At 39.1% G+C, this 28,000-nt stretch overlaps 1 protein-coding gene across 1 annotated transcript; it reads right to left on the bottom strand.

Moving 5' to 3' along the window:
* Nucleotides 1-16: 16 nt before the first annotated feature.
* Nucleotides 17-28,000, bottom strand: LOC110218928 (olfactory receptor 8U9-like). Its single transcript, XM_078148870.1, has 2 exons — nt 27,964-28,000; nt 17-969 (listed from the first exon to the last, which is right to left on the bottom strand). Exons 1-2 carry the CDS (start codon nt 27,998-28,000, stop codon nt 17-19), a joined length of 990 nt encoding a protein of 329 aa, XP_078004996.1.

Consider the following 28,000-nt stretch of genomic DNA (forward strand, 5'->3'; position numbering starts at 1 on the left):
TGGCAGAATGCATTCATTATGACCTTTTTCCCTCTAGGATTTTTTTCAGAGTATCCTTCACTTCTGTGTTCCGGAGGCTGTAGATCAGTGGGTTTAGCATGGGAATGACAAGGCTATAAAATACAGAGACCACTTTGTTGTATTTCCAGGAATTTCCTGCTTTTGGCTGCTGGAGATACATGAAGAAGAGAGTCCCGTAGAAGATGATGACTACCATCAGGTGGGAGGCACAGGTGGAGAAGGCTTTGCACTTACTCTCAGAGGGATGGATCTTCAGGATGGAAACTAGAATGTAAATATAGGACACAAGAACAGCCAGAAGGGAACTAGTGAGATTCAAAGCAGAGAAAATCAAGAGCTGTTTCTCCTTAGAGTGAGTGTCTGAACAAGACAGTGCCAGGAGTGGTGGGTCAGCACAGTAGAAGTGATGGATAATGTTGGAATCACAAAAGGATAACTGGAAAGTCAGGATGGTTTGTATTACTGAGTTCAGGAAACCATAGGTATACACCCCAATCACCAACTCACTGCAGACCCTTTTGGTCATGATGGCTGTGTAAATCAGAGGGTTACAAATAGCCATATAACGATCATAGGCCATTGTGGCCAAGAGGAAACACTCTGTTGTGGCAAAAGCACTTGAGAAGTACAGCTGTGCGAAGCAACCTGAGAAGGAAATGGTTTTCTTCTTTGCAACTAAGTTTTGTAGCATCTTGGGCCCAATCGAAGATGAGTAACAGAGATCAATGAAGGCAAGGTGGCTAAGAAAATAATACATGGGAACATGAAGGCATGAATCAAGCGTGATTAGGAGAATCATTCCAAGGTTTCCAATGAGAGTGAAGAGGTAAATTGCTAGGAACACTACAAAGAGGGGAACCTGAAGCTCCGGACGATCCGTGAATCCCATGAGGACAAATTCTGTCACAGTGGTATGATTCCTTGGGCCATTTTTTCTGGAACTTTTCTCTGTTGCCAAAAAAGAAGGAATTTGCCTTTAAATATATTCTACCAGATAGCAAAAGGTGTTAAAGAGTGATTTTACTTTTCTATTCTCCATCAGTGGCAAAAGCTAAGGATTAAAAGACCCTCTATAATCCTATGGATTATTCTATACCATTCTTCAAATATAGGGAGTGGTAGAGGGTGCTTCTGGATTAGAAACTCCTTTAAATTCAGGTCTATACCTTCTCTGAAATTTATAGTCAGAGAACTGTCTAATGGACAGGGTCATATAGCCTGGATGTGTCAAATGCAGGACTTAAACCCAGGTCTTCTTGGAATCAGGACTGAATCTCTATCCACTATACCATACATTGCCTACTTCTCTATCTATCTATTTATCTATCTATCTATCTATCTATCTATCTATCTATCTACCTATCTATCTATCTATCTATACTTCAGAAAAGTTAATTTGTTTCTATTCCTTTAATATTCTTATCATACGCTTGCCAAAGAAATCTTCTTAATACATAGGTCAGAGATCAGATCACATCACTCTACTGATCAAAAATTTTCACTAAGTCTCCACTGCTAATTGAAGAAAACACAGATGCTGTAGCTAGGTAGCAAAGGCCCTTCATGATCTGTCTCCAATACTCCATACTACCCTTTTTGTACTAAATTAGATTACTTACCATCAATCAATATAATCCTGTCCTCTCCTATGTCTGTATATACATGCAACCCATTCCTTTAGACTCCCTCCTTATCTCTGCCTTGTGAAAACCTGTTATTTGTCCAGGAACCTGGCTCAGGGACCATTTCTTCTTTAAAGTCCTCTCTGATCCCTCGATCTCTCAAGCCATTCTGTTTAGCTTATACTATATTTCCTGTGTTTATCTTAATAATAACAACTCATATTTAGTTGGGTAATTAAGGTTTACAAAGTGCTTTCCTCAAAACACTGTGAGGTAGGTAATATAAATATTATCCCTGTTCTTCAGATGAAAAAACTGAGACACAGGAAGGTCAAGTAATTTGCCCAAAGTTGCATAGCTAGTGAGTCTTATTGCTAGGAGTTTGAACTTATGCCTTCTTTCTTCAAGGTCAATGTTGCTGCTGCCTCTCTTATGGACTTCATTATATTTTTAACTTCAATTATATTTATTTATGCATATCTCATCCCCCATTAGTCTTACTGGACTATAAGCTCCTTGAGAACAAAACACAATATCATTTAAAAAAAATTTATAGCTCCAGAACGCAGTACAAAACCTTTTGTTTTGTACATCCACCACAGGTAGGTGGTTGCAAAATATCTATTGAATTGAATTTAAATTTTTCTGGGGAAGAGAAATTTTGTCTTTGCTAGATATTTATTCCTATAATTTTACTACTAGAAAGAGGCTTCATTTATAATCTTCACTCAGAATAGGCACAGAAAGCATCTTGAGCATTTCTAAGCATACAGTGGCAAAGGTTCTGGGCCATAGGAAATGGAGAAAAATCTGTAGGCATTGTACAATAAGAAATAGCAAATACCTTTCTAAGTAACTTCAGTCACCTACTCTTTGGGCATGTCTTTTTTTATGGTTAATGGAGCCTGATTTTGTTTTCTTATTTTTTTCTTATACTAATAGCTTTTCTAAAAACCATGAGATGTTTGGAGGCTTGAGATGAAGGATTTAATTCTTTATAATGATATACAACTATTTTTCCTCAGTGAATATAGTTTATTCTATACTACTAAAATCCAAGAAACTGAAATAGCTTGTCATGGTAGATAGAATGCAGCATTTAAAATCAGGAAGATTAAGCTTCAAATTTACCTTTACTGATTACTTAAATTGTGTGACCCTGGGGAAATAATTTCACCTCTCTACAACTCAGGTTGTGGTTGTTGTTGTTGTTTGTCCTTCATTCTGGAAGAGGACCATGACAACATGGAGGTGATGCCTTGATATGTGAGTGAATTGGATTTAAGTGAGGGAGGATTGTGCAAAGTTGCCTGCCTCACTTTTTTCTCTGAAGCCATCTGGGTCCAGTGACCAGATGCATATTAGGATGACTGAAGATGGCCCAGATGTGGTAGAAGACGTTGGCCTTTTAAAGTTAAGGTCTTTAGCAGGTCTCAGTTTGACTGAAGCAATGTCCACACCTCAGACAACTTCCTTGGATTGTTCTACTAAGTCGTACATGTTTTGCATTTCATGTTAGTATAGGAGGTTCCGTACAGGGAGCTCCTCATCACATATGAATCAATAAGTTTTCATAAGCACTTACCATGTGCCAGGTGCCATGCCAAGTGCTGGGGACACAAAGAAAGACAAAAACATCTAGGTCTCTCAGAAAAAAATCAGAACCCTTTTCATATTCTACTGTTTCTTAGATAATATAGAGCAAATCATTTCCCTCTTCTCATAGGTATACTGCTGCATAGTATATTTATCCCAGAATTATATCTAAGTCTAGAATGTGTGTATTTTCTCTGTTCCTTAGCACTAACATTAAAAACATATTTTACAAAAATTGGAGTTGGGGGAATTTGACCAAATTCCAAATGTTTGTTTTTGGCTAACAATATACATGAGAAGTGTGTGAAATTTTATAAAATTATCATATCCATTTTAAAAATTATTTTTTCAATCAAGCAACCAATTGACCAATATTTATTGAGTTCCTTCTTCCACTTACTATCTGTGTGATCCTGAGTTAATCAACTTCTCTGAGGCTCAGTTTACTTCTCTGAAAAATGGAAAAAAAATATTAGCATGACCTACTTCACAAGGCTGTTGGGAGGAAAATGCTTTGTAATTTAACTATGATAATGATGATTATGTTAACTATTTTATTGTATCTAATATGAAACATTTCTCCCACACAAAACATGGAAGAATTTCCAACCAATTCTTCTTTTCTGGAAAATATCTGCCAAAGTTCAGTAATAGGTACCTTTCTTCACAGTCTGCCTTGGTGGAGTATATTAACACCAAACTATTGCTTTCTCAGAACTAGACATAACTATGGATTCCAAGAGAATTGCAAGGATCACTTTTGAATGATCACTTTTTGTTCAATTAGCAGTCTTCTGCCTTAGAGAACATGGACTGATACAACCACTTCTCTAAAACTCAGCTTCCTCATCTGCAAAAAAAAAAAAAATGAGGGTAATGATAGTACTACCTCAGAGAATTCCCATAAGACTCAAATAAGATAAATTGTGTACAGTGTTTTATAAATTATAAAGAACTATAAAAACATAGGCTGTAATTTTTGTACATTTTTGAAAATCAACATTTTAAAATGCCCAGAACATACTAAGTATTCATTTTTGTTTAATTGAATCCAATGGTGCTCATTGCTAATGTGTACAGAGGCATTTGCTGCTATTTACAATTCGTTCTTTCAGTCATTTCATTTCTTCAGTGGCAAGATAACTGATTTTGGAGTGAGAGGAGCTGGGTTCAAATAATGCTCCTTGTAATTTTTGACCTATATGACTTTGACCAAGTCACTTCTCATCTCTGGACCTTATCTTCTTCCTCTTTAAAATGAGTGGCTTTACTTGGATGGCCTCCGAGGTCCTTTCCAGATCTGAATCTAGGACAATATTCTTTATTCTTTCATTTCATGATTTTGATCTTTTGTTCAAACATTACTTCCAAGAAGTAAAACCACAAAGGTACCATGTTGCCTAATTATAAAGCCACTCTCACACTGTTAGGCAAGGACTGGCTAACAAATAGTGTTGAGCATTCCAATTTTAGTGTATTTGCCAACACTTATTGATCTCTTCCTTCATTAATATATTCATCTTATTCATGAATTCCATTCAACCCCATTTGATGATTACTCTCTAAGCTTTATTTAGGTAGTCAAACTAAAATACCATGTCTAATTCCCACAAATCAGCATGGCAGAGAGGAAAGTCATAAGATCTTTTCTCCTTGTGCTTTCTCCAAAGGGAAGGATAGATTTTACCTTTTCATGGAACAATAATGGTTAACCTGTATAAAGAACTTTTCAGTTTACCATGTACTCCCCTCACAACAACTCTTCAAGTTAGGTAGTACAAGTATTAACATTCCCATTTTATGGATAAGGAATCCAAGGTTCTGAGAACTGTAATAACTTGCTGAAGTTCACGCAAGTTGCTAAGTGTCATAGCCAAGACTCAAAATTCTGGCCTTCTGACTCCAAGCCTATTATTTTTTTCCCATTCTACCAGTGTTTCCTCTGAAATGGGAACACTAATAATAATCACAATAATAATAATGCTAAAATACAAAAATAATAGTTTACATTTATGTAGGGCTTTACAGTTTACAAACTGTGTAGAATCAGATGGTCAGGGCTGCAATCCCAGTTAGTCTGCTCATTACCTTGATAACTTTGAGCAAACCACTATACTTTCTCATTCTTACAATGAAGTAACCTCTAAGAACCCATCCAGCTCTAGAAAGCCTTATGATCCTATAAGTGAATCTCGTCAAAAAGTCCACTAACAACTTTATAATCCCCTTACTCTCTTCTAGTTGTAAGAGAAGCAAAACTTGTCCTAAATAGTAGCACCAGGGTCAGGTAGTCCAGCTACTATTAGTAAACAGGGACCCCAAGTGCCTCTCTTTCCTGACCTATGATTTTCTCTACCTGCAACAAGTTACAAGTGCCATAAGAGTGAATACAACTCACCAACTACCTATAGGAAGAAAGTTAGACAGGCTTCCCAGACTGCATTTAGCACATCCACTTGGTGTAATTCCAACAAAACTAATTGGCTCCTTCATCTCTGAATGGAAAGCTTTATTTGTCCCTTACACCGAAGCAAGCCCTCGAGTATTTGTAATGGCAAAAGTATAATGAGTTTGTTATTCCAGAGCTTTCTCTCTACCAAGGGAACAGTTTATTAAGAGTTTGTTGGGGGCACTTTATATTTGGTTTAAAAGACCCCGAGGAATTGAAATCTCTGGATCATCTCCAACTAGCGGAAGAAAGCCAGTAATACTTTCGCACCTGCGTCCTAGCATCATTCATGTACGGCCTTGGGACCTGAGTCAGAAAGACCTTGGAATAATGTTACTAGTTCAGGCCCCTGAGGAAAAGAACTATGAGCCCGGAGGAACTTGAGGGCAGATGCCCAGTCCTTCCAGAATAGTGCATTTGAAAGGGAATAGAGGCAGAGGTCAAGAAACTTGCTTTTCCATAACAAGGTGCAAAGCCATGGGCAGGAGTTCCCAACCAAGGGTACATCTGTTTTCAGGGTATAGGAGAAACTTGTCAAGGAGGTCTGGAAACTATTTGATAAATACCTATATTAATATATTAAAACATTTCAGATGCTCTGGACTAATTTCCAATCAATGAAGTTGCAAAATGTTTGGTATACACCTAGAAGAAAAATGTTTGATTTCTTTTCTGCATATGCATGGTAAAGGCTGGAATTGATTTTCTTTCAAAGAGGGTACAGGGCAGTTTACTGAAAAGCCAAGGAGTTAAGGGGCCAAAAGAGACGGAGATCCCTGCTCTAAGGAGTCTTTATCAGGTTGAAGAGTACTGTGGGCAATGGAAATTATGTACACAGGATTTTAAAAATAATTTTATTTTCCCCAAAATGAATATTTTGGATTTCAGAAGCAATTTTTGAAAAATGTTGCATTCCTTGACATTTACCAAAATCATAGAAAAAAGTCAGAGAAGTAAATATATATTGCATTTGCTTGTATGAAATAAGACCTCCTTTCTTAGCTGTAGCATCACGGATTCCAGCCTCAATTCATCTCCCAAGTGAGCATCTGCCACATAAGTTACACGGGAAGATGTTGATTCCTACAAGAGCTCTTCAACGGCATGAGGTCCATTTCAACAATGGGTCTAGACAATCCAATTAGAAATTTGAGTTCTGGCTCTAAAACTTAGTAACTTGTATGACATTTTATATGAGAAAAAAAGAGAAACTAGCTTTTATAAAATCCAAGAAAAAAGTCATTTTTGTTCAACCATAAGCCTATATTTATAAATATATCAAAACATGCATCCTTAGTTGTATACTTTAGCACAAATTGAAAAAGAATTTGTACTGAGGACCACAAAAATCCAATGTAGACTAAAAGCTGAGATTCCTCCATCCCTGACTTGGGGCACAAAGTTAGAACAAAGATATTCCTTAGATGCCCCCCAAAATGATAAACTTCTGCTAGCATTTTAAGTATAGCTAAAGACAGGTAGTTTTTGTGAATCTACCTATTACTAATAGATAATCCAAACATTAAATAAAAGGACTTTTTCCCATGTGTATGTTTAAAAAAATATCAAATCAAAGAGGAGTAAACAGAGCAAATTCATACTGCAAAGCTAACCACAGCCACAGTGCTCCAGACACTTCACAGGCCTTCCCCCCTCAGGTTTGAGGTAGGGTAGGAGTTGGGAGAGGGATGGGGAGAGAGACAGTCAGGGACAGAGAGACAAAAATCAAGGAAGGAAAAGGAGAAAAAAAGGAAGAGGAAAAGGAGGAAGATATAAGAATGAGAATCTCTAAAGAATTTCACATTAAAGGGGAGCTAATAAAGCCTGGCTATAACACATACTAAAGAACAATTCAAAGTATGATGGGGGCAGCGGTCCTGAAGTCAGGAGAACCTGAGGTTAAATCTGACCTCAGACCAAACACTTACTAGCTGTGTGACCCTGGGCAAGTCGCTTAACTCCAATTGCCTAAAAAAAAATTTGGGGCACCTAGGTGTCGCAGTAGATAGAGCTCTGGCCTTGGAGTCAGGAGGATGTGAGTTCAAACCCAGTCTCAGACATGTGACACTTACTAGCTGTGTGATCCTGGGCAAGTCACTTAACCCTAATTGCCTCACCAAAAAAAAAAATGTATGATGGTCCCCAGTACAACACACAGTACAGTGGATAGAGTACTGGAATTGGAGAGAGGAAGACCTGACTTTGAATCTTACCTCAAACATTACTAGGTAGGATCTCTCTCATTTTTATCTTTATATTCCTAGGATCTATCATACTGCCTGGTATACAGTAGGTGCTTAATTAATTCTTGCTGGTTGATTGACTTATTGGTTGATTATGGAGGTAGAAAAGAATTATTTGGTATCCTGGAAGCATTTGACTTAGAAAATTAAATGTAGAAATGATTTCCTTATTGATAGAGCCCATAATTTGCAAGCACAGCTAGGTGGCGCCATAGTGGATAGAGTGCTGGGCCTGAAGTCAGGAAGACACATCTTTTGAGTTCAAATCTGGCTTCAGACACTTACAAGCTGTGTGATCCTGAGCAAGTCACTTACCCCTGCTTGCCTCAGTTCCTCATCCGTAAAATCATCTGGAGAAGGAAATGGCAAACCATTTCAGTATCATTACCAAGAAAAGCCCAAATGGGGTCCCAGAGAGTCAGACACAACTGGTACGACTGAACAATAACAACATGAATATGTAAATGCTGTGTTTTAGCACCGCTTACTACCTGAGGAACAAATGACTGCAACTCTAATTATTGAAGATGCCAAGACTTGAGCTATTTAAAATAAACTTTGACAAAGGGGTCAAATGAATAAACTCTCCCTTGTCATTTTTTCAGGTTAAAAACACAATAATGCTGAAGCCGAATTCATGGACCTGGGTTTATCTAAAGAGCATCAAATTTTCATTGTCAAGCCTTTGTCATATGGTAATAAAATATGGGTTTGCTGTGAGATTGTGTGTGTGTGTATGTGTGTGTGTGTGTGTGTGCTATTTATATCAATTATCCACCATTCATGACAGAGGGCAGGAATATGTACAGCAAGCCCTATGAGGCTTTGCACACTGCACAGTATATAGCCCCAGCTTCTGCAAGTTGTCTGACAAAAAGGGAATGTAAAGCTCACAGAGATTGTTCTTTGTCTGGGTGATCAATGAGATCAAATTCCTAGCAGTGAATAAAGATGAAATTGGAGGCCAAAAAAAATGGTCTTGTGGAATTTCAGGCCCAGTGTTCAGATCTCAGCCAACAGTCTGACTAAATTAGAAAAGAATGGGTTTTATGAAAAGAGAGTAAGGTGCTAAGTATGGTGAAATTTGGAAGAGATATTTTTAAGGGTACTTTTAAACAACAGTTTTAATCATTTGTAAAGTAGATTTTGGTTCAAAGAAGGTCAGCAACTGTGTGAAAATGTTTGTAAAGTACTTTGCAAATGTTAAAGTGTTACTACATGTTTGCTATTATTTACTACAACTACTGCAACTACTACTACTACTACTACTACTAAATACTACTACTACTGCTACTGCTGCTACTACTACTACTACTACTACTACTACCACCACCACCACCACTACTACTACTAGATTCAGGCACTGATGTTCTTTATGAAAAAGTCATGGCCTATTGTCTCATAATTATTTCTTATCTCCCACTAAAAAGGTCCATGAAAGAGAATTTTTTAAAATGTGCAGGCCAGGATTATTGATGATATTTTTGTTCTAACAGAGCCAAAGAACAGAGCCAGAAAGCATGAATCAATGGAATTTGTTCTGTCATTGTGGCATGGGGGATATATTTATGATTAGCACTAGATGCACTTAATCCTGTAGAAGGATAAACTCATAAGAATCAATCATGAGCCCAGGTATAGATCAGTCAATGTGGAATTAAATTTCAGATCAACATTTCGAAGATATCAAGGTAGGGTAAGAAAATATTGAAAAGGCAGAGCCTTGGCTGTGGAATCAGAGGCACCAGTTCAAATCCAGCCTTTTATACTCCTTCCTTTGTGACTTGGGATGAGATCATTTAACTTCCCTAGACATCAGCTTCCTTATCTATAAAGTGAGAAAATTAGACTGGATGGCCTTTATGTTCCTTTCTGGTTCACGCCTAGGATCCTATAACATTATGGCAAATTTCCTGTCAGTTTATGTGATCCTTATCATGCTGTGCAGAAATTTGAGACACCCCCCCCCAACTAATTTTCTTGATTCAAAGGACTTAGAACAAGAAGGGACCTTAGATATCATTTTTCTGGTTTCCTCATTTTGCAAACAAGTGAACTGAGAGCCTCACAGGGCGGAAATGACTTGGCCAAGATCTACAACCAGTACATTTCAGAATCAGATCTTAAATCAGAGTATTGTTTCTCCAAATGAAGGGTACTTTCTAGTGGACCACATTGCCTCAATTATTTTCTGGACGTATGTACTATCCTTATGCTTTTGAGTATAAGTTCAGTGATGCATTGGATGTTTGTCACTGGAGGACCACTGACTTCAGAGGGGTTAATAACAAGGATGGCCCTGCAACCTTGAGGAGATTCAGTCATAGCAGTCCTTGAAGAAAAGCCATCAAGTCAGAGAGAGGCTAGGATCTGTACCAAATCAGGGATCCCACACACACCAAAGAATTTGCGATATTGTCATTTTCCCTACAGGTCCTCTGTGTTCCATCTGTACCTATTCATTCCAGGATAGTTCCCCTGGAAGCATTTGGCCAAGGGTAACTGTTTGTGATACAGCATTCAGAGAAATTGAGTCACATGGAAATATTCTGGATTTTGTAGCTCAAGTGTCTCTAATCATAGCTGTTAATTCTGAGATGTGGAGTTTTAGATTTGGGAAGAGTAGTTTGGGAGACACTCAGATTATCAGCTGGCAGGTTTGTGCAATGCACTAGGATGGAAGTGTGATGGTATTTCCCCAAAGAAACTGCTTAATATTGAATCATAGAACAATAAGGGAGCCTATGATTTTACTTCAGTTTTCTCTTTTCCAAGGAAAGCCAGTATGGAAGACTTAGAAAACAATTTGTGATGGTCATTACATGCTTTCCCCTAAAACCTTAGTGAATATAATGTGTATATCATAATCAGTGAAAACAACCATAACCTCTCAGTTATAATTACCAACAGTTCCCATAGAGTTTAAGCCAGTGAAAGAAAATCACTTAGAGAAAGCTTGTTTGTGTAAGTAATGAAAAACATGGTCACAGTTTTATTCTTAATTCAATAACTCAATTCAATAAGTGTTTATTAAGTGTAGTAAGTGCCAGACACTGTCCTGGGCACTGGAATTACAAAGACAAAAGTAAAATGGTTCCCGCCTTTGATGAGCTTGCACTCTACTGGGGAGACACAACATGCACACAAATAAATAAATACAAAATCTATGCATAGCAATACAGAGTAACTTCAAGAGGGAGAGACCACTGATAACTGAAAGAAAATGGAAGGTTTTGTGTTAGTGGAACTGGGCCACGCTTTAAAAGAAGCTCTGGATTTTTGGAGGAGGAGAGGAGAGTGTCTTCCAGACATAGGAGGACCATTTGTTGGAAGGCTAAATGGGCTACCACTGGGTCTGGAGTCATCAAAGCCTGGGTTTAAGTATGCTAGCTGGAGTAAGTTCTTTAACTTCTTTGAGCCTCAATGTTTAAAGTGTGGATAATAATACTTGACCTAACTACTTCACAGGGTTATTATGAGAGCCAAATGACATTATATATGCAATCCACTTTGTAACCATAGATTGCTACATGAATGCCAACTCTTAATATTATTCTATTGTCTGTGTTGCCTTTGTTCTAACAGTTTTCATATGTTTTGCTACATTAATTTTTTGACCATTCAAACACAACCAATTAATCGACATGTAATTAATTATTGGGAACCTTCTATGTGTCAAGAATGAAATACAATCTCAAAATTTCCCAGCACAATGGACGTCATTAGAATTCAATCTTAATTACTTACAGAACTTATAGAACAGATGTTGCTCTCACAATTAATTTTATTACATACAAAGTATGTTGTTAATTCCATATCTTCATGACATCTTCCCCCTTAGATCTGAGATTCTTATCATTGAGCCCTTTGGTAGTCTGGTGAAACCTGTGGACCCTTTCTCAGAAAAATGTTTTAAAATTCAGCAAATAAAATACATAGAGTTACAAAGGAAACAAATTATATCAAAATATATTTTTTAAAAAAAACAGTTGCATGGACCAATTAAGAACCCCTACCTTACAGGGACCCAGACTGAGCATCAAGACATTCAACATTAACACAATACTCATTCAATTTGATCATAATTCAGAGTAGAGGTTGAACTGAGCTGTGTTACCTGCTCAAAGAAGGAAATCCCATAGAATAAAGAGGCAGCTGAGAGGGGAGAAACACAGCTAGAGAAGGCTTTGAACCTCCTTTTGGAGGACAGGATCCTGAAGAAGACAGCCAGGATACAAACAAAGGAGATGAGGACAGTCAGGAAAGAGCTGTTAAACTCACTGTTCCAATAACAAACAGCTGATTTCCTTGAGGGCAAGTGTCTAAAGAGGCTAAGGTGAGTATCTGTGGGTCCGGGCAAGACAAGACATGGAGGATATTGGAGTCAAAGAAAAATAACTGAGAAGTTGAAACTGTGTATATCATAAGGCTGAGAAAAGCATGGGCAAAAAAGGCCATTATCAGGTGACTGCAGGCCCTCTTAGACATAATCACTGAATAGTACCAAAGAGGGTAACAGACAGATACATAAGGATCATAGATCATCGATATCTGGGGAAACTGTTCAGTGGGAGTGGAAGCACTTGGGAAATACCTATGGACAAAGTTAACAGCTGTCCAGCTAGGTGCCAAAGTACAAAATATCTGAGAGAAATAGCAGAGATCCACATAAAAGCTAGGGCTAAGGAAACAGTGCTGAACACAGGGAATATACTGGCCTAGCTGGAATATTGGACCCAATTCTCCCATAAGAATAATGGCATTGAACAATAAAAACAGAATCTCTTGTTGTTCTCCATTCAACAGGAACTCTTCGAGCAGGAACTCAAAGGTTGGGCTCTGATCTTCTCCAGCCATTTCATTCTTTGACTTTTCTCCTCTGAAAACATATGGAAACAAGACAAAATGAGGAAAAAGTTCCCAGTCTGAGCAATTGGGCTTAGTATTCCCAGTGAGCGCCCCACCTTTCAATTTTTCTTCCAGGCAACAGATTTGGGGGACTGCACTTAGAATCCTTGTTCTCATTTTCTTTACCATTTCCAAAGAGCTCTGAAAATACACCTCTCCTTTGACCTATGGGAGCCTCTTCTCTTTGTCACATCTTACATGGCCTGCTTTTCCTCCTCACTTGTATTTATCACTATTGGTAGGTTTTCTATTCTGTACTAACCCTTCAACTGTCTCCAAAATTTTCACAATTTATTACTATGTCCTTTTTTTTAAGGTTGCCTGATGAATGATAGATTTGACTCCATTGATTATACATCTCATTATTCATTGAAAAGGCAGAATTATATACTAAGGAGAATGCTGGACTTGGAGTTAGGAAGACCTGGCATCATATTACCTATCTCTCAGACAGTTATTAGCTGTATGGCCCTTGATAAGTAAATGAATTTCTTGGAGTGTCAGTGACCTCACATATAAAATAGTAATAATAACTGTCTACCTCATGGGATTGTTGTGATGACCAAATGTGATTATTTATGTAAATTGTTTTGCAAACCTAAAATCATAATATAAGTGACAATTATTAATTTTTTAAAAATTCATTAAGAACCTCCTCTGGTTATAGTTACTATGCTCAGAATTCTTTTGATAAATTGAAATCACATGAATATGAAATGAATTATTGTTCTTTTTTTCAGCTCAGGTATATCATTATAAACTCACTTTTCAACTGTTTTCATAATCTTTCCTTCTAATTTTCTCACCATTTTAGTTTCTTTTGTATATTTACTAGTAACCTATTATTTTAAGTCAGGTCTTCATGCCTTCCCCAAGTGATTCATCTTTAAATATAAAACACTGCTCTTTTTTAAGTCATGGTAAAGGAAAAAATTCAAAAGTCCAATTACTATTCTACCAAAAATATCTAGGAGAAAAAAAAACATTCAGTAGATCTGTAAAGTGAACCTAATTATATGAAGCATTTAACTCAATGGATAATATAAAAAATGAGTCAGTCTTTCCAAATGTTTAAAGGGAGAAGGACAGATAATATCATGTACATCAAGGATATAAAATAAAAATCTGATATTTATAATTTTTTTCTGCAAATAGAATCTCCACAAAACTTTGCAAGTGAAAAAAGTACAATTTTAAAGCTCTTTGACATTCTTTAATTCACTTTTTAGAGTTTCCTATGGAAATGAAACAATAATTTGCCACCCTGGATCCCATCACCACCATTCCCACAGTATCTCATACTTTACCTTGATACTATTTAAACTCCTAATTGGCAAAGCAAGTAAATTTCCACACTCTTTAAAAATGTCAAATTAAAACTTACTGGTTAAACTCCTCTCACCTTTTGCCTGCAGGGTTTGCTACAAAATCAGTATATTACTTACCAATTATCCATAAGGGAAGCGATAATGGTTTCAGAAACGACATCTCAATTTTCAATTGTGTTGTGTTACAAAGAGATAGGTAGCTTCAGGATCTCCCCCCAAAAGAGTATTGCTCCAGTGTTTGTACTCAATTGTTTGAATATATAATGTTAAGAATTAATGAGTTGTTCCCTTGTTAATGAGTGTTCCCTTCCCTTGCTATTTCTGGTAAGACTCAATAGTCTCTAACATACATTACCTAGAGAGCAGCATTGATCCATGACTTAGATATGCTCTCAGTCTCAATTCTAGGGGGGTATGGAATGAAAGAAGGGACAAAGTTTATTGTTTTGTTATGTTTTACTCATCAATCCATAGGGTTTTATGCTAAAGTGTACATCTCACTTGCTAGCCAAAATATAGATGTTAAATCTCCAAGCTAATGTTAAAATTCAAGGTGCACGTATTGGTTTACTATCAGCAAATACTGCTGTACTCTCTAAGGAACTATTATACTAAGCTACAAAAAGCCTTCCTAATCCAAGCCCAAAGTCTAATTTTAGGTAAACAAGTTTCAAATGAATCGAAAGGAATTATGCCAACAGTCTCAATAATGAATATGCCTCAGTTTGCAATAAGATGTTTTGATCTGGGTCTAATTGAATCCAAGGCTACTTGGGCTGCTTCTGCAAATATGCCTTTATTTAATACCATTAAAGATGCAATTTATAGTACAAAAATTCTGAATCCCAGCTCTGCGACTTAATACCTGAGTGACCTTGGGCAATTCACACAAACTCATTGCCTCATCTGTAAAACTGGCTTGGAATAGATGGCCTCTGAGGTCCTATCCAGCTCTAAATCTATAATTCTATGTGATAATTATGTCTGTAATTCTGAAATAGATGTACACATATACATACACATATATTCGCCATGCAACATGTGTTTTTAAAATGCATTACTGTTATTGAAATGTTAATTACTAATCATTTATAAGAAATAGATTCTATGAAAAGATAAAAGAGGCAACATGCTAAAGCAGGTAGACAGCCTACTTTAGAATCAGGAAAACGTGGGCCCAAGTCCTGCTTATGATACGTACTGGCTATGAAATCATGGGTCCCTCATTTAAATTCTCATTGCTACTTTCTAAGACTATAAGTTATAGATGGTTAGCTACTCTGCAAGAAGGAGTTTCCACAATAGGAGTTCACTCACCCCAACGAAATCCCAGACCTGAACACACACTAAGAAAGATGATCACAAATATTACAAATCCTTGACTTTACTTCATGTATCTGCAATCTCATTGATGCAGAAATTCCCTCCATGATACAGGTCTCAATCTATCCATGGCTGCGTATCTTTAGTTACTCTTGTCCAAGTCTTTCTCTAATATTCATCACAAGAGACCAACCCAAAGTGCTGAAAGTCTTCCTCTTTTTATTTTTTCCAGTCAAAAGACAAGGTTTATTGTAAAGTCAATAGTGCAGGTTCTAGGGAATATGCCCCTCTCTTTCTTCCAACACTCTGAAGGTACCAGTGGAATGGTCTAGCTGTCCACTTATCAGACCTTGCTCTCACCACTCCAAAGTCAAATTCTTTTTCATAATCAACAAACAATGAGAACAATGGAATCTCAGAAAACGCTTTTTAATAGATAGGTCATTGAAGAATTAAAACAAACACAAAAACTTAGGGCTTTTCTCCAGGCTAAAAGTCTTCAATTGTTTCATATTGCCTATCAAGTAAAATTAAAACTCCTTTACCAAACAATGAAGAGCCTCCATAATTTGTGGCTACCTCTAATTTGCACTTTACTACTCCTCTCTGTGCATCATATACAAAAGTCAAATTGAACTCCCCTCTTCCCTTCAAATATATCCAGCAATTTTCTACTCCTTGCTATTCTCATATTCCTTGCCTATGCCTGTAATGTCTTCTCTCCTCCACCCATCCTTTAAAGTGTAACTTAAATAGTTATCTCCCACAAGAAATTTTCCTTAATCTCCTCAGATGATAGCAACCTTGGTCCTTCAGGTGCCAATGACTACTCAATCATTGCCTCAAATGTACATAAAATTTTTTTTAATACCAGAATTTCTATGTAAGTGTCAATTTCTTGCTATACACTTGCTATACAAGGGCAAGAAATATGTCTTAAATAAGTTTTATATCTTCCCCGGCACCTTATTCCACAAGCAGTAGATATTTGTGAAATTGAATTATGAATTAAATTTAGGAGATAAGTCTAAACATTTCCTCTGGGGGAAAAAAATAGATTCACACTTTCTCAAAGCCATTGCATAATTTACACTATAACCTCATCTTTAACCTTTTTCTACCTCCCCATTATTACTTCCAGACAGATGCTTGAATAGCAACATTTTTTTACTTCTCTTCATGAAATCTACATTAACCATTCCTAAACCTATCATCAAATAATTGCTAATGTTCTCTACTTTCTCATTCTCTTCCCTCCTCAATGACCAGCTCTTCCTTTCCATCAACCTATCATTATCAATCTTTTTAAAAAATAAATTAATTTATTTTTAGTTTTCAACATTCATTTCCACAAGATCTTGAGTTTCAAATTTTCTCTCCATCTCTCCTCTCCCCCTACCCCAAGACAATGTGCATTCTGAATACCCCTTCTCCTGATCTGCCCTCTCTTCTATCACCCCCACTTCTCTGATTCCCTCCCCCTTCTATTTTCCTGTAGGGCAGAATAGATTTCTATACCTCATTGTCTGTATATCTTATTTCCAAGTTGCATGTAAAAACAATTTTTAACATTTGTTTTTAAAACTTTGGGTTCCAAATTCTCTCCATTCCTGCCTGCCTATCCACCCTCATTGAGAAGGCAAGCAACTAGATACAGGTTATACATGTGTAGTCATGCGAAACATTTCCATAATAGCCATGTTGTGAAAAACTAACTATATTTCCCTTCATCCTATCCCGCCCCCCATTTATTCTATTCTGCCTTTTGACTCTGTCCCTCCTCAAAAGTGTTTGCTTCTGATTACCACCTCCCCTAATCTGCCCTCCCCTCTATCATCCTCCCACTCTCTTATCCCCTTCCCCCCTACTTTCCTGTAGGGTAAGATAGCTTTCCATACCCAACTGAGGGCATATGTTATTCCCTCCTTAAGCCAAATCCAATGAGAGTAAGATTCATTGATTCCCTCTCACCTCCCCCATCTCCACAGTAAAAGCTTTTTCTTCCCTCTTTTATGTGAGTTAATTTACCCCATTCTACCTCTCTCTTTCTCATTCTCCTTGTATAATCCTCTCTTACCCCTTAATTTTATTTTTTTTATATCATCCCTTCACGTTCAGCCCCCCAACTACCCTAATACTGACAAAGGTCTCATGAGTTACAAATATCATTTTTCCATGTAGGAATGTAAACAGTTCAACATTGATAAGTCCCTTATGATTTCTCTTTCCTGTTTATCTTTACATGCTTCTCTTGAGTCTTGCATTTGAAAGTCAGATTTTCTATTCAGTGCTGGTCTTTTCAGCAAGAATGCTTAAAAGTCTCTATTTCACTGAATATCCATTTTCCCCCTTGAAGAAATATACTCAGTTTTGCTGGGTAGGTGATTCTTGCTTTTAATCCTAGTTCCCTTGACCTTTGGAATATCATATTTCAAGCCCTCCAGTCCCTTAAAGTAGAAGTTGCTAAATCTTGTGTTATCCTGATTCTGTTTCCACAATATTTGAATTGTTTCTTTCTAGCTGCTTGCAATATTTTCTCCTTGACCTGGGAACTCTGGAATTTGGCTATAATATTTCTGAGAGCTTTCTTTTTGGGGATCTTTCTCAAGAGGTGATTGGTGGATTCTTTCCATTTCTATTTTACTCTCTGGTTCAAGAATATCAGGGCAGTTTTCCTTGATAATTTCTTGAAAGATGCTGTCTAGGCTCTTTTTTTGATCATGGCTTTCAGGTAGTCCAATCATTTAAAAATTCTCTCTCCTGAATCTATTTTCCAGGTCTGTTGTTTTTCCATTGAGATATTTCAAATTGTCTTCTATTTTTTCATTCTTACGGTTTTGCTTTATAGTTTCATGTTTTCTCATAAAATCATTAGCTTCCCTTTTCTCCATTCTTAATTTTATTTCATTTTACTTTATTTTCTTTTGGCTAGGCAATGGGGTTAAGTGACTTGCTCAGGGTCACACAGCTAGTAAGTGTTATTTGTCTGAGGCCGGATTTGAACTCAGGTCCTCCTGAATCCAGGGCCGGTGCTCTATTCACTTCCATTCTTAATTTTTAAGGAATTATTTTCTTCAATGAGCTTTTGGACTTGTTTTTCCATTTGGCCAATTTTGCCTTTTAAGGCATTCTTCTCCTCATTGAATTTTTGGACCTTTTTTTTGGTCATTTGTGTTAGTCTATTTTTTAAGGTGTTATTTTCAGTATTTTTTGGGGTCTCCTTTTGCAAGCTGTTGACTTGTTTTTCATGATTTTCTTGCATCATTCTCATTTGTCTTTCCAGTTTTTCCTCTACTTCTCTTACTTGCTTTTCATAATCCTTTTTGAGCTCTTCCATGGTCTGGGACCAATTCATTTTTTCTTGGAGGCTTTGGATGTAGGAACTTTGACTTTGTTGTCTTCTTCTGGTTGTATGTTTTGATCTTCTTTGTCACCGAAGTAAGATTCTATGGTCTGAATTTTTTGTGCTCTTTGCTCATGTTGCCAGCCAATTATTTGACTATTACACTCTTTGTTAAGGTAGGGATCTGCTTCCAGTGTGGAGAATGTACTGTCCCAGGCTTCAGTGGTTTTGTGCAGCTGTTTTCAGAAATAATTCTAGGGAACTACAAATTTTCAGTTCTTCCAAGGTGGTATGATTAAAAGCGAGGTGTTAATTCTCTCTTGTCCATGAGTGACCACAAGCATTCTTTTCTGCTTTGGAAATGTGAGGAGGATTCCCTCTCCACTGCTTCCACAAGCTCCACCACTCCAGTGCTCCTCCTTGCTCCAGGACCACCACCCAGGACTGCAACTCATATCCAAGCATGGGCAAAGTGAGAGAATCATGCTTCAGCACCAGCAAAGAGATCCCTGCAATCCCCCTCTGATCAGCTGCTGGATTCCCCCCTCTGTCTTTGGGCCAAGAGTTCCAGAAGCAGCTGCCACCCTGAGGCTGTGCCGTCACCGGGGCCAGATAGAGCTCCTCTCTCACTGATGTCCCACAGACCTCTCCTACCGACCTTCTAAGTTGTCTTTGGCGTTTGTGGGTGAGATATCTGGAAACCACCACAGCTCCACTTGATTAGGTCCCTTGAGGCCTCCTCCAGGTTTGCTGAGGCCCCATCTTTGCCTGTGCAGGACATGCTGAACTGTGCTCATCTCCCAGCCTGGTGCAACAGACCTTTCCAATCAACATCCTGGTGGTCTTGGGCTGGAAATTTGTTTCATTCTGTCTTTTTGTGAGTTTTGCTGCTCTAAAATTTGTTTAGAGCCATTTTTACAGGTATTTGGAGGGGTTTAGGGGACAGCTCAAGCAAGTCACTGCTTTTATTCCACCGTCTTGGCTCTGCTCCCCATTACAAATCTTAAAACAGGCCTCTTTGGCTATTCACAAAAAGAGCCACACCCTGGACCTCCAATATTCTTGATTATCTCATATTTTGCTTGCACAAAGATTTTGCTTGCACACATTACTTTCCTTTCACCTTTCCCACTCCACATCCCCTAACCTCTAAAACGACTTTTGATTTTTAGTGGAACCTCTGGGCACTTGATCCCCCTTAAATTACCAAGTCCATTATTTTCTTTCTGACCATATTCAACTCTGTTAAGCCCAGATTCCATGATAAATTATTTACTGTTGCCCTAACAAAGGAGTCTAGACTCTCTTATCCTTGATCATAACCTTTAAACTTTCACACTACGTAGAATACGAATGCTTAACTCTGAATAGTCTTCACCTTTTTACTTTTTTCTTTCATTATTCTAGAACATTAGTTGAAAAAATGATGATAGAGAAGAAATACAAATAACAATAAAGCATTGTGTCAGTAAACTAAGATAAAATAACAAAGATAGGTTCTTACAGAAGTTCTTATAGAACTTATAGACAGTTCTTATAGAAGTGAATGCTGAAAACTAAAAATAAATAAATAATTTTAAAAAGAATCCTACAACTTTTTTAAGTGATACTGAAAATACTTTTAGTCCTGTGAATCTGCTGAGGCCCACCTTACTAACAATCTTCCAAGAGTAGTGCTTGCCTGAACCTCTTATGAGCCTGTTGCTGTCTCCCAAGGGGAGGAGGAGGACAATGATGCTGCAATCGCTTCATTTCTTGTAGGAATGTTTCATGGACTAGCCATGTTTAACCTGCTGGTGAGGTGCTGCTCCTACCAGCTTAAGAAATGTCCTAGAGGTCTGGTGTCCAGTGCAGAAGATGAAAATAAACCTCATCAAATCATGGGTTCCTCCTTCAGCTCCACCCACAGCAGCATCCCTGGAAGTGACACCCTTGGGATCCTGGAGGGGAAGACTCTGCCATTGGTGTATCCCTTCCTTTTCCACCAGAAGCCAGAAGAGAATGGAAGTGATAGCAAGTGGCAGGTCCTTTCCAGATTCTTTCTTTGTCCAAGGACCAAGATCCTGAGGCTTTTGTAGTCATGGAAGTCAACTTGGCAACTTTTAGGTAAATTCATGTGCATATTATAAGTCATCATCTCATAAAAAGATGAGAGTCTTAACCATCTCTGCTCCTCCTAAGAAAGACAGTGAGTAATTGAATTGAATTGGAATGCATTTAAATTAAGTAGTATTTAAAGTTAGAGTTCCTGGGTCATTAACAGTGAAAACTTGAGTAAACACTTGAGTAAAAGTATAGTAAACACTTGAGAAAAAAAATTAGAAAACAACAAGACCAAGTGAATACCTGTGTAACTTTAAGGGCATGAGACTTCTGCCTTCTGTTTTTTTTTTTTTTTGGTTTGTTTGTTTTAATATTGAGTTTGCATTTGACTGTCTCATATATATCAATGTATCAGTAACCCTTCAGCCCATTGCTAACAATATTTATGTCAGGTACACAGTTTATATAAAGATGTAAAGAGCCTGGGATATTTCTAACCTAAACAGTATTGAAATCTTGCATTGAGATCAGTTTTGCAAAAGCTTTTAGCTGGCACTTTTGAGGAGTCTCTACACAATCCTTGGAGCCAGAGAAGTCAACCTGCTGAAGAGGTGAGCCTGAGGACATGAGAAGATGGCTCTAGGGACCAGACAACTGCATGGGATACTGGGGACTCAAGACAAAATGTGCAGCTGAATTGAACCTGGCTCACTATTTTATTTGACCATTATGGTATTACTTTTGCCTATTACTTTGTGGTGTTTGTTGACTGAGTTTCTTGGTGACTTTGCTGATCTGTCCATCCTCCACTCCCCTTGCTTACACTTGTCCCCTAGCCTTAGAGACACTGAACTTTTTTGTGTGTCCCTTGTCTCTTGAGGATACCTGCTAACTTCTGGTAAGCCTCAAAGACATGGTTAAATCTTGTTGGTCGGGCGGGGGGGGAGGCCTGGCAAGTGTGGACACGAGCTCTGTAATGACTATACTATTCATTAGAACTTGCCTTCTTCACCAAAGAGCAGGACAAGGGAGTTGTACAACAAGCAACCAGTCAGTTAGAAGGATTTCCAAGGTTCAGAGCTGCTTGATATCCCAGTGTGTATGTCATTTTGTCAGTGAACTCTGGCCAGATTTGGAGATGCCTGTAGCTGCCAGAAACCACAGAACCAGCCTTGATCAGCTCAAGGGCAATCTCGAGCAGAAGCTGCGGCCTCCAGACCTTACTCAGGACTTTCTTAACATCCCACTGCCTGGCTTCTTCTGTCTACACCTCCACTCCCCTGTGAAAGCCTCTAGAAACTGTATTAGCTCACTCCTTTCCTACTCCCCTTTGAGCAGCATAAGAATTCTCTCTAACTCCCTGATTCCTTGTAGGCCTTTCCCCTACAAGTCTTTCTCTCATACAATAAATGCATTTCATCAGTGATCAGACTCTGTTTCATTTCCTTTCATGTGCCTGGGGGTCAACTGTAAACACTTCAGTCCTGAGAGATGGGGGCCTTTGAAGAGACCATTTCCACTAAGAGACTCTTGCAGCACAAAGAATGACATCCTTTCTTGTGATAAAGAAAATCATAGCCATTGGGGGTGACCCTTATTCAGAAGGGTAGGAATGCATGGAGTGACCAAGGGTGGATCCCATGGTTCTTCTACAGAGGACAAGGTATGCTGGGTGGGGATGGGGTAGAAATGGACTTCAAGATCAAGGGGGTCAGAGAAATTTGGCCCAACATCTCTATGCTCTGTACATCCTCTGTCCCAGGGAAAAAGAACTGTATCTAACTCTGAGCTGTGGTTAGGGGAGCTTGTGATTAGAGGTAAAAGCTCTTGGCACTGGAACTGATGTTGTTTGGAGTTTTGGAGTGAGGTGTAAGTTGCCTGGTGGTTCATTAAGGCAGCAATCCACCATTTCAGAGAAATGCCACAAGCCACTCAGAGAGCATGTGATCCTGAACTGTTCCTGGTGGAGGTCTGTCTCCGGGAGAAAGCCAGAAAGGAGGACCTTGGCATAGCCTAAGATAAGCTCTTTTGGCTTGTTTTCCCCATTGTGTGATTTCCTTTGCATTAGGAATGTTTCCCACCTGGTTATTCCTGAGTCTGGCTATGAGGTGGAATTGTTACTGCTTGATTGGTTGTCAACTGTGACTCTGACCTGAAGTCCAAAAGAGCAAAGGAGGCTGTATTTTGCTTGATGTGTCTTGAGTCATCAGAGACCTGTTGGATGCTGTTATAATTATTTTCCTGCCTTTTCCTTTTTGTAGCACATTTCTGTCATCAGAGCAGATGCTCAGTAGAAGATATGAGTACATGTAAGTCTGTAAGATCTTACTGTTTTTCAATCTGAATGTGTAGTCACTCCATAACCTAAACAACTAATGAAATGAATATTTGGCCTAGTCAGCTGCCTGTCACTAGACAGACACATTCACACACACACACACACACACACACACACACACACACACACACACACCTATGTATGTAATCCTGTATAAATCAAGGCGCTTAAAGGATTCAAAATGATGTTAACAATTGGGCATAAGTGGGCAACAGTTTATGGGACCAAGCTTTATTTTATTCGTTACTAAAACTAAATCAGAAACAGTTCCAGATTTGTTTTGAAGAAAAGAAGCTTAATGTAATGAGTTTTCTTAGAGAGTAACTTCTGGAATCTTTTGTGTTACATCCATGGAAAAGCCCATTTTATTTGAGTTTAATATTTACTGTGGAGTTAATCCCTGTTTGTAAAGCCTATCCGGAGGTACAAAGATGCTTTGTTGTAACAACCTATGCACTGTTTTGAAATTGATTGCATTTTGTTTTAATGGAAGTTAATTTGGTAACTTTTAGGTAAATTCATTTATGTATCATTGGTCGTCATCTAATAGAAAGTGTTCTGTGCCCTATGGAGGTTTTGTGTTTTGGTTTTTTGGGGGTTTTTTGGGGGGGAGGATGAGAAGCTTAGCAGCCTCTGCTCCTCCCAAGGAGGACATTGAATAACTGAATTGAATTGGAATGCATTTAAATTAAGTGGCATTTACAGTTGGAGTTCTAAGTGAATACCTATGTTACTTGGAAAGGCTTAATTAAGACTTCTACCTTCTATGGGTTTTTTTCTTTTAAATATTTAGTTTGTATTTGAAGGTGTTACATCTAAAAATGTATCAGTAACCCTTTAGCCCATTGTTAAAAATGTTTATGTCAGGTATGGAGTTTAGATAAAGATGTAAACAGCATAGGGTATTTATAGCCTAAATAGTATTTTTTTTTTGTTGGCCAGCCAAAGACAAGGTTTAGTCAAACACAATCAGGGGTAGGTGAAATTTAAAGAATCTGCCACATTGGCCAGGCTCTTAAGGAATTTAAGCATTTGTATGGCTAATGCAAGTGGGCCAGATCTTAAGAACCTGAGCCTTAGGCTAGACTCCTAAAGAATCTGAGCATTGGCTAGATTATAAGTCTCTGAGCACGTTAATGGAGGTCAGATGGACTTTAAATACAGAAAGATTGAGGGAGGGATCTAGGAGTGACCAAGTAGGTTGGGGTGACTGGAGGAGGGGTATAAGAAGGATATGGATGGGAGTGGACAGTGAGCTGGTGTGAACAGACCTCCAGGGACCTGGACCAGGTGTCCAATGGAGAATGGAGTCTAGCCAGGATTAAGGATGGGAAGTGGCCAAGTGCAATACGGAGGTAACAGAACAGAATTGGGAGATTGGGTGTAGCCACAATGAAAGACCAGTTGAGCGGACTGCAGCCTCAGGCAAATGCCAGGGATTTGGGAAAGTCCAGGGATTTTCCTTTTGGGGGTCCAGATGCCAAAGACATGATCTTTTCCTTTTAGAGGTTCAGATACCATCCCCATCACTCCCCCCTCAAACAAATGGAACCCAAATTCTCTTGGGGTGAGGGGCAAAAGTCTTGGCTTTCTGAAACTGCTTCTTGCTGGCAAGGGTCATAGAGCTATCCCTGCCCTTGAGGGGGTCCCAAAGAGGAAATTGACTAGAAGGGAGCACAGGCTGCATCTAGAGGATGATGGGGGGACATTGGCTGGTACCCACTGTTTGCTATCAACTGTAGATGAATGGCTTGTAGTCTAGAAAGACACAAATCTGACAGAAAAGACTGCAGGGCCCAGATATAGGGAGAAGTAAAAGTGTAAGAGCCCCATTAAAATCATTCACATTTGATGTTCAGGGTTATCTGATCTTGTTACTTTCTCCAAAGTTTAAGTAACACTTTAGCAGGTAAAAGTTTTCCACACCTGGGTTCAATAGGTACACGAATGAATTTGCCAGAGAAGGACTTTCACTTCAATTATCCTCCTGAAACCAAACAAAAGATGTTTCTGATTTAATTTCAGTTGTTTGGAGGTATTGAATGACTACCCATTCAGGTCAAAACAGCAAGATCTCACACACTTGCACTGACCTTTTACTGACCACTTGTTCTGAGGACAGAAATTTGTTATTAAAGGATAAAGCAGGGACAAGATCTAGGGGGCCCAAATGTGATGGGATAAAATATCCTCAGCTCCCTTTGGATCCAGATAATTCCATTTTCCAACCATGCAGTATCAAATCCACCTCATAGCCAGACTCAGGAATAGCCAGGTGGCTAACATTCCTTTTCAAAGGAATATAATGGGGGAAACTGAGCCAGGAGGATCCCATCTTAGACTGAGGCTAAAATGGTCTTCTCAGTTTTTCCCGATGTAGACTTCCCACCTGTATCACATTCTCTGAGTACCTTGTGGCATTTCTATCAGAGATGGTGGATTATTGATTGTTGATAGATTATTATGATCCATCAAACAACTCAAAATAAAATCACGTATGGTCCCTTCACCTTCTATCTCAAACAGCAGGTTTCATTCATCACAGCTTAGGAAAAACTTTTCCTGGATTTACATCTCAAATTTAAATTTGTCCTGGCATAAAAAGCCAATTGTTAGAGATGATTTCCATGTACTTGAAAATTCTCGACAAGCCATAGCCCCAATAAGCTTTTTGTTAAGTTTACACATTAAAACGATAACCAACAATAGCCAAATTGCTTTAGCTGTAACCAAATTATGAAAAGTCACTTGACGTAACTAATACAAAAAGTTTACCGATTGGAAACTTGAAACAAAGCCATTAGCAGTTAGGCAACTTCAGTTTTGTTAAATGCATTTCCAAATTGCTTTATCCAGAGAACTGGCATCTCATCATTAACATGCTAAAACTACAACTTTAAAAGAGCTGCTTACTCAGGTTGTAGGCTAGCTAGTTTCTTTACCCTGGCCCATCCCCCTTCCCTCTCTCCCCCCCTCTGCTGAGGGTTGAGGTGGGGGTGGGGGATGAGCAGTATGTGCTGAACTTGGGTGGTGCTTCCAGGCAAAGGTTGCCCCAGGGCCCAAGGTCATTGGCAGTGGGGCCCACGCTGTAGTTGCTGCCTCTCCCCACTCCTTACTTTCGCCAAATGGGGGAGGGGGGATTCCAAGGTGAGGGGGGGGAAGGGTAAAATTCTCTTCTCCTGGGAGAAAAGGATATCCTCTTGAAGCAAGGGAGGGCAGTGGGAGAATGGCATGACCAAGCTTGTAAGCTTCAGAACTCCTTAATTAATGATCAGTCACAAACCTTCTAGAATCTGCTAAGAGGTTTTTAGCTGTCCTAACATTGCCCTGTAGCCTCCACCAAAAAGGATTCAAGGGTGTAGAGGAAAGGGGTAAGTAAGCCTCATGGAACCAAAAAGCACCTGCAGTTTTCCCTATTGCCTAGAGCCCAGAAAATTGACAAAATTGGGCATATGCTTCCAGATAGGGCGTCCATCCTTGTGCTCTAGGCTGCCGAAGGCACACACAAATCCATGGCCTCGAACTGAACCCCTGAACCAAGAGCCTGAGAGCTGGCAGCATAAGTGCAGACAGCCTCATAGCTGTCTGCCCAAAAAGCACCTCCAAGCCTTCCTAGGTGCTTGGAGAGCAACCCCAAATGCAGGGCAAGTAAGAGAGGGACAAGAGGCTCACATACCTTCCAGTCTTGGCTGAGGAAGAGCTTGGGGTTAGGCAGCTTCCCTTTACAAGCCACCAAAATGTTGAGCTTAAGAGGTTTAAGGGTACTGGGACACCAATATCACAACACTTGGGGCCTGCCCCAACTACTTCAACCCAAGCCTTCTTTCAGCCAAAGACAAGGTTTATTCCAACATCTATCAGGGGTGGGTGAGATTTAAGGAATCTGCCATATTGGCAAGACTCTTAAGGAATCAAAGTATTTCTATGGCTAATGCGGGCTGATTGGATCTTAAGAATCTAAGCCCTTGGCTAACTCCTAAAGAATGTGAGCATTGGCTAGATTATAAGTTTCCGACTAGCTTAAGCAGGATTCAAACCTTGCGTTGAGATCTATTTTGCCAAAGCTTTCAGCTGGCACATCAAAGGAGTCTCTACAAGTCACTTGGAGCCAGGGAAGACAACCTGCTGATGGGGTGACTCTGAGGACGTGATATTTTATGGACTACCCCAAAAAAAGATGCCTCCAAGGAGCAGACACCTGCTTGGGACACCAGGGACTCAAGACAAAATGTGCAGCTGGACTGAACCTGGCTCACATTTTTATTTGGCCATTACTTTGTTCTCTTGTTTTGTGGGGTTTGTTGACCGTTGGTGACTTTGCTGTTCAATTAGTGGGCGGGGCATTAGCCCTTCAGGGGAAGAGGGGTGGAGCCTCCCAGCCACCTTTACTCACATTCACTTAGCTCCAATCAGCTACTGCCAGGTTGCATCCTTGCCCAACAGGTGGGCGGGCCCTGGAGCTAGGCCCTTTAAAACGAGGGCAGCCGGGAGGCTGAGCAGCAGGAAGCAGCTGAAACTCCAGCAGAGCACAAGCACTGAAGCTCTTCTGAGCGGACTTTCTCTACTCTGACGTTTTAAGCCTAAGGTGTCAGAAGAGTCATCTCAGGGAATCACTGACCCGTGCAGGTCACTCAGTAGCCATATCGCTCCTCTGAACCTCCCTCCCCCCCTCCCGGACCCCTTTGCTTTTCTTATCCCGGAGGAGCACTGTTCACCTAAATACAGCCAGGAAGACTCCAGAACTCTTGCCTCCATCAGGCTCAGTCACCCTGTTGCTACTTGCCAT

The sequence above is a fragment of the Phascolarctos cinereus genome, unplaced genomic scaffold (genome assembly GCF_003287225.1).
Source record: "Phascolarctos cinereus isolate Bilbo 61053 unplaced genomic scaffold, phaCin_HiC Scaffold_9;HRSCAF=440, whole genome shotgun sequence".
Taxonomy (NCBI): Eukaryota; Metazoa; Chordata; class Mammalia; order Diprotodontia; family Phascolarctidae; genus Phascolarctos; species Phascolarctos cinereus.